The sequence below is a fragment of the Trichechus manatus genome, unplaced genomic scaffold (genome assembly GCF_000243295.1).
Source record: "Trichechus manatus latirostris isolate Lorelei unplaced genomic scaffold, TriManLat1.0 scaffold00027, whole genome shotgun sequence".
Taxonomy (NCBI): Eukaryota; Metazoa; Chordata; class Mammalia; order Sirenia; family Trichechidae; genus Trichechus; species Trichechus manatus.
The window spans coordinates 23,442,846-23,450,412 of NW_004443963.1; the positions used below are offsets into that span (position 1 = coordinate 23,442,846).

At 42.4% G+C, this 7,567-nt stretch overlaps 1 protein-coding gene across 2 annotated transcripts in view; it reads right to left on the bottom strand.

Annotated features, from left to right (window-relative positions):
- EIF4B (eukaryotic translation initiation factor 4B) overlaps positions 1–7,567 on the bottom strand; it is a 38,617-nt gene that overhangs the window by 21,865 nt on the left and 9,185 nt on the right. For both annotated transcript variants that reach the window (XM_004373998.2, XM_004373997.3), the window contains exon 2: positions 1,814–1,951. In XM_004373998.2, coding sequence (XP_004374055.1) covers positions 1,814–1,951 — 138 coding nt within the window. The remainder of the gene's footprint in view (positions 1–1,813; positions 1,952–7,567) is intronic.

A 7,567-nucleotide genomic window follows, 5' to 3' on the forward strand; every position in this document is an offset into this window, starting at 1 on the left:
TCCCATATTCCTACCTTTAGGCTGGAGAAAATACTTTTGCCATGGTTTATCCTCCCTCTTTGGCCATCAATTTCAAGTATCAACACTTTATGGAAAGTAAGATCTACACCCACTCCTCACTTACCCACAGTTAAGTTCCAAAAACCAGGTTGTTATGCGAAAATGGAGAATTTCCTCCATTTTCAGACCATCCATTTGTCTCTTTATTTAGAAAATATGATCATAGAAATAATAACAACTAAGATTTACTGATGTGCTCATCACTGTGACAAGTCCAGTTATGGATTATTCCTCTGCGGACAAGGAGGCTTGGAAGAGATAAAGATGGATAAAACTGGGCAGTGTGAATGGAGGACTCATGGCTTAACCACTTTACCTTCCTCCTGTGCTGGGTCAGAGCTTCCATGGCGGGGGGAGGTGGGGGAACCTGCCTCCAGGGCTCCACACCTATCCCTGGCAAGCCTTGCACTCATGGTTCACAATCCCCGTAGCCTGTTCTGCTCTCCAGGCCTGACCATGCACTTGTCCCCACCAAGGCAGAGGCTTCAGGCCCAGTTTGGCTCATTTTGGCAATTCATTAAACTTGCATGCATTTCTTCCAGTGCCTCTTTCTCTCCTCCCTTCCCATACCACAGCAATTTTGAGCTGCAGGGCCTCAGGCTGCATAGGAGCTGAGAACCCAGAACGGGTGCCTGCTGCCTTGGTGCTGCCTGTGCTGTGGGTCTGCCGGGAAGCAGAGGCCAAGGAGGAAGGAGCAGCTGGACATGGCGCCCCCACTGGCAGGGGGGAGTGGGGTAGCGAGGCACACTTCTTGGAGGTCGCCAGGAGACCCTCCTCAAAGGAGAGGCTACAAAGGCATTGCCACCATGCCCTCCGCCTTGTTAATGTGCAAAATAGCTGTATAGTACATTTTTTACTATTGTCGTAAACGCAAAATGTTGGATAATGAGATAGTTGCTAAGAGTTGCTAAGTGAGGAGTAGGTGTATAGGAAATCTTTATTTTCATTATGAAAATAGGTCACAAAACACAAGTATTGTTCCAGTATGTCATAAAAGCTTTTAGTAGAACATGATGGAGATCAGGTTTATGTCATAATGGATAATTATAAAGATTAGTTCCTGCCTATTTCTGGCTACTCCCTGAAGGCACAGAGCTTGTCCAAAGGACATCCCAATGATCCTTCTACATTTCCCCACCTTAATTAGTACTCTCATTCTTTTCCTCAGACCATTTTCATTTACTCAGAGACACCCTGCCGTCACATAAATGGTTCCTAGAACTAATTACTTCTTGGCTCTGAATACACACCACTTACAGATTATATTGCAATATAACTTTACATGAGGACATCATAGAATTTTAGACCTAGAAAGAATTTTAAAAGAGTCCTTACTTCTCAAATGAAGAAAATGAGGCCTAAAAGGATAGTAACTTGAGTAGAGTCTATTAATGCAAGAGCTAGAACCAGTGCTAAACGCTCCTGAACCACCATTTCAGGCTCTATCACATTCTTGTAACATAAACCTAACGTAAAGGTTTTATAAAATACATAAACTTAAGATTTCAGGCTCTACAAAATGAGTAAGTTCCTTTTAAATTATGAAAATTTCTGAATACCTCTAAAACAACAGATGCCTACAGTCCTATAAAAAATTAAACTCTTTGGTAAGTTGACTGATTCACATTATAATTATCTAGTACTCGGTTTAATAACAACAAATGTGAATCGTGCAAAAAAAAGTTATTTTTATGGAATAGGTTTCATCTAGAAGATAATGAAAATTCCAAGCATGATGGAAAACAAAAATTACCATCTCCTTCCAGGTCATCTGTTTCATCAGCCCAGCTGACTGGTTTGGGGACATAGGTGCTTCCTCCACCAGTACCCCCATCCTCAGCTAGGAAATCTGTTAGGGAGATAGTCTTCCCCTTCTTATTCTTCTTTTTTGCTGTTTCAAAAAAGTAAGAGAAAGATTATTCACCAATACTCAGGTATTTACAGAACTATACAATGAAACACTGTTAAATATATCTACAAAGGAAAAAACACAAAGGCTATAAGGGATTGGATTACTGCACACCTATATGAAGAAAGGAAACCCTGGTGTTGTAGTGGTTAAGAGCTATGGCTGCTAACCAAAAGTGTGGCAGTTCAAATCCACCAGGCATTCCTTGGAAACTCTATGGGGGCAGTTCCACTCTGTCCTATAGGGTCGCTATGAATCGGAATCAACTCGACGGCAACGGATTTAGTTTTCTTGGTTTATGTGAAGAAATACTATGCAGGTATCAGTGAGGAGAAAGCATGATATAGTGGCAAAGAAGAACCCAACAGTAAGTGAAAAAATAAAAGTTGCAGAATACTTATTGTGTGATCCCCTCTTTTTTAAACATACTTTATATGTCTATGTATGGAAAAGGGTCTAGAAGGATGTTCAACAGTACCCTCTGTGGAGTAAGACCGGAGTGGAGGCAATCTTATTTCCTACGATATTTGCTCATGTCTTCTGAGATGTATAATTTAGCAACTACTTTTTTTTTTAAGTGTAAAATATTTTTTTACTATGATTTTTTTAAATTGTGATTTAGGTGAAAGTTTACAAAGCATATTAGTTTCTCATTAAACAGTTAATACACAATTTGTTTTGTGACATTGGTTGCCAACCCCATGATGTGTAAACACTCCCCTTCTCCATCCCACGTTCCCTGTTTCCATCAGTCCAATTTTCCTGTCCCTTCCTGCCTTCTCATCTTTGCTCTCGGGCCTCTGTGCCCATTAGTCTCATATACATGACTGAACTATGAAGCACATCCCTCACTTGTGTTATCGTTGGCCCTACAGACCTGTTTAATCTTTGGCTGAAGGGTGAACCTCAGGAGTGACTTCAGTACCGAGTTAAAAGGGTATCCAGGGGCTATGCTCTTGGGGTTTCTCCAGTCTCTGTCAGACCAGCAAGTCTGGTCTTTTTATTTTATGAATTTGAATTTTGTTCCCTGTCAGAGCAATTGGTGGTGGTAACTGGGCACCATCTAATTGTTCTGGGCTCAGTTTGGTGGAGGTTGTTGTCTGCTAGTCCTTTGAACTAACTCTTTCCCCTGCGTCGTTGGTCTCTTCATTCTCCTTTGCTCCAGGCAGGACGAGACCAGCAGATGAATCTTAGATGGCCACCAGAAGGCTTTTAAGACCCCAGTAGCTACTCACCAGTCAGATGTAGAATATTTTCACAGAGATAAGTAAAACAAAACCCCTATCCTCAATTAACATATATTCTATATAACACTTTACTTATTTATTTTATTGTTGTAATTTAAGTGAAAGTTTACATTTCAAGTTAGCTTCTTATACAAAAATTTATACATTGTTATGTGACCCTAATTGCTCTCCATATACTGTGACAGCACACACCTCTTTTTCCACGCCTGACTTCCCATGTCCATTCAACCAGCTCCTAACCCTCTCTGCCTTCTCATCTCATCTCCGGACAGAAGATGCCCATTTAGTCTCACCTATCTACTTGAGCTAAGAAGCATACTCTTCCTGAGTATCATTTTATGTCCCACAGTCCAGTTCAATCCCTGCCTGAAGAGCTGGCTTCGGAAACTGTTTTATTTCTGGGCTGATAGAGAATCCAGGGGCCATGCTTTCTGGGGTTCCTCCAGTCTCAGACCATTAAGTCTGGTCTTCTTACTAGAATTTGAGTTCTATACCCCACCTTTCTCTTGCTCCATCTGGGACTCTCTGTTGCATTCCCTGTCAGGGTGGTCATAGGTGGTAGCCAGGCACCATCTAGTTCTTCTGGTCTTAGGCTAATGAAGTCTCTGGTTTATGTGGCCCTTCTGTCTCTTGGGCTAATACTTCCCTTGTGTCTTTAGTGTTCTTCATTCTCCTTTACTTCAGGTGGTTGCGACCAGCTGATGCATCTCAGATGGCTGCTTGCAAGCTTTTAAGGCCCCAGACACCAGTCACCAAAGTAGGGTGCAGAACATTTCCTTAATAAACTTTGTTATCCCAACTGACCTAGATGTCACCTGAAAGCATGGTCCCCAGACCCCTACCCCTGCTACTCTGTCCCTCGAAGTGTTTGACTGTTTTCAGGAAACTTCTTAGCTTTGGTTTAGTCCAGTTGTGCTGACTTCCCCTGTAGTGTGTGCTGTCCTTCCCTTCACCTAAGATAATTCTACTATCTAGTTAGTGACTGACCCTCACCCTCCCTTCCCACCCTCATAATCATCAAAGAAAGTTTTCTTCTGTGTTTAAACCTTTTCTCTTGAGTTCTTATAATAGTGGTCTTATACAATATTTGTTCTTTTGCGACTGACTAAATTCACTCAGCATAATGCCCTCCAGATTCCTCCATGTTATGTATAACACTTTTTTAGGACTGCTTGATATGATACTTGTAAAATAACCGTACGAAACAGGAATCATTACTATCAATTTACAGAGAAGGAAACTAAGTCTCAGAGAGGTTAATGACTATCCTAAAGTTACAGAGATATTAGGCAGCAGGGCTACAATTAAAACCCAGGTTTTTAGCAACAAAGTCCAGGGTTTGTCCTCAGCCTCTAAGAAGCTTATTATCAGTTCAACGGCAGGCTATCTTAACCATGTAACCTTGGAAGCGTTGCCTTGGAAGAAATGCCTGGTGATCTATTTTGGAAAAATTAGTCACTAAAAATCCCATGGCACAATTTACTCTGATACACCTATGGTTGCCGTGAGTTCAGAGTTGATGACAATTTTTTTTTTTTAAATAACGACTCATATACCCTAGAAAAAATACTGTCTCCCTCCCTATCTTAACACCACACACAAAGATCAGACATGATACTAAAAGGAAAACACTACAAGAAAACCTTAACAATCAATACATTTAAATGCTCTTCCTGGTAATTTTTAGGACTCTCCAAATGGCTCTTTCTATTACTCCTCAGAACTTTCTCTGAGATGGCACCAATCAGTAGCTAATTCAGACGACTAACTGAAGTTCTAAAACTGGTCCGACACGAGCCATTACGTGATTTAATAAGAAGCAAGCAAGCAACTTTGTTATAACAAAAATCAGCTTCATGGCTTTTAATATCACGAATTCCTCCTCCACGTTCCAATTCCCATCTAATTTTCAATCTAATAGGACTAAGGATCTGTAACTTGATGCACCATTTGATTAACTAAAGGTTGCTCTATCTGCCTCTCTTTTAAAATTCAACCTTCAGAGGTCGGGCCAAGACAGCAGAGTAGTCAGACGCTTCAGTGGACCGTCTTTATAACAAAGACCCGAAAAAACAAGTGAATCGATTATATCTGGCAATCTGGGAGCCCTGAACACCAAAGGCAGAGTTGAGGAACCAGACTGAGTGGTAGGGGGAGTGAGAGACAGTTCAGAAGCAGCGAAGAGTTGCCAGACCTGACCTTGCCAGACCTGACCCGCCGAGAGCCTGAGCTCTTCAGGCCTGATCAGCTGGGGGTGAGCACTGAGACAGGAAAGTGCCGGTGCTCGGGAGGCACATTTTCTGCACTGGGAGAGACCCAGTGCAAGAGTCTACGTGGCCACCCGGAACCAGTGAGAAGCAGCCCTGGATCGGCAAAAGATTAAGTAATTGCGTATGGCCTACTGCGCGGGTGGAAAAAAAAAACTCCTTAGGGAAAAACCTCTCTCTCATTTACCTCCCTGCTCCCTGCTCTGCACTGGGTCCCAGAACAGCTTCAGCAATTGCTGAGTCGCCTGGGCCGGAAGTAGGATCCGTCACATGCCCAGAGCCATTCTCCCTGCCTTTGAGAGTGAACAAATTAACAAACAGGAAAAAATAAAATGCCAGCTCCCCTAAGTCAGGCACCCAGGGTAGGCACAGCTCCTTTGCCTAGGCACAGACAAAAGGGATTCATGGACTTTGAGTACCTTTCCCCCTGCATAGACTTGTGTGGGCCCATCTCAACAGCGTACGCCCTCATTACTGCAGTACAACAGGGTATATACACTGGAAGTCTAACTTCAACTGTTTCAGCTGTGAAGTGGCAGGTTCTTGACATGTGACACTGCTCTGTCCATTATGCAGGGTCTTCACCTACCCACATCAGGGGCCTGAGGACTGGTGGCTCCACCCACGCCACCTGCAATAGGGGCCCATAAATAAGAGGTGCACCCCCAGTCTTTACAGCCAACAGCACCAGGAGCTCAGAGTCTGGCTGCAAAACCCACCCACCGACCCACTCTAGGGAACAGGGACACGTCTTCCTCCTGGACACTCGGGGGTGGCTGTCAGCCCCCTGCCTTGCTCACAGTGTGTCCCCCTGCTGCAGCCAGATGCCTGTGCCAACACCAATCACCCATGCCTGTCTAGGACTGTAAGTGAGAGCCTACACCACATACTTGGTGGTTATCTACCTGGGCACCTGAGGTGAATCCATACAGGAGGAGTGGGCGGACTCCAGAGCTCACATATGTAGTAATAGTTCTAACCACCTGGTGACAGGACATTAGAGCTTCAAAGGTGCCAATCATCAAATTAGCTCATACGAGCAGCCTATTTTGGCATATCAAAACAAAACAAGAGGCTAGGACACAGTAAGCAAACATAAAATAAATAAAGTATAACTTATTGATGGCTCGGAGACAACAGTTAGTTATCAAGTCACATAAAGAGGCAGTCCATGGTGGCTTCAGCAAACTCCCAAAATAAAGAATCAAGAAATTTTCCAGAGGAGGAAAATTTCTTGGAGTTACCAGAGGCAGAATACAAAAGATTAATATATAGAATTCTTCAAGAAATTAGGAAGGAAATTAAACAAAACACAGAACACGCAATAGAGGAAATTAAAAAGACAAGAGCATAATGACAAATTTAACAGGCTGCAAGACTCCACAGAGAGACAGCAATCAGAAATCCAGAAGTTTAACAACAAAATGTCAGAATTAGACAACTCAATAAGAAAGTCACAGGAGCAGAACTGAGGCAGTGGAAGTCAGAATTAGTGAGACTGAAGATAAAGCACTTGACACCAACTTATTTGAGGAAAAATCAGATAAAAGGATTTAAAAAAATGTAGAAACCCTAAGAATTACGTGGGACTCTATCAAGAGGAATAACCTACGAGTGACTGGAGTACCAGAACGAGGGGGAAGGGGGAGGGATAACAGAAAATACAGAAAGAATTGTTGAAGATTTGTTGGCAGAAAACTTCCCTGGTATTGTGAAAGATGATAAGATATCTATCCAAGATGCTCATCGAACCCCACATAAGGTAGATCCCTAAAGAAAGTCACCAAGACTTATAGTCAAATTTGCCAAAACCAAAGATAGAATTTTAAGAGCAGCTAGTGATAAAGGAAAAGTCATCTACAAAGGAAAGTCAGTAAGAATAAGCTTGGACTACTCAACAGAAACCATGCAGGCAAGAAGGCAATGGGATGACATATATAAAGCCTTGAAGGAAAAAAACTGCCAGCCAAGAATTATATATCCAGCAAAGCTGTCTCTCAAATATGATGGTGAAATTAGGGCATTTCCAGATAAAAAGAAGTTTAGGGAATTTGCAAAAACCAAACCAAAATTACAAGAAATAC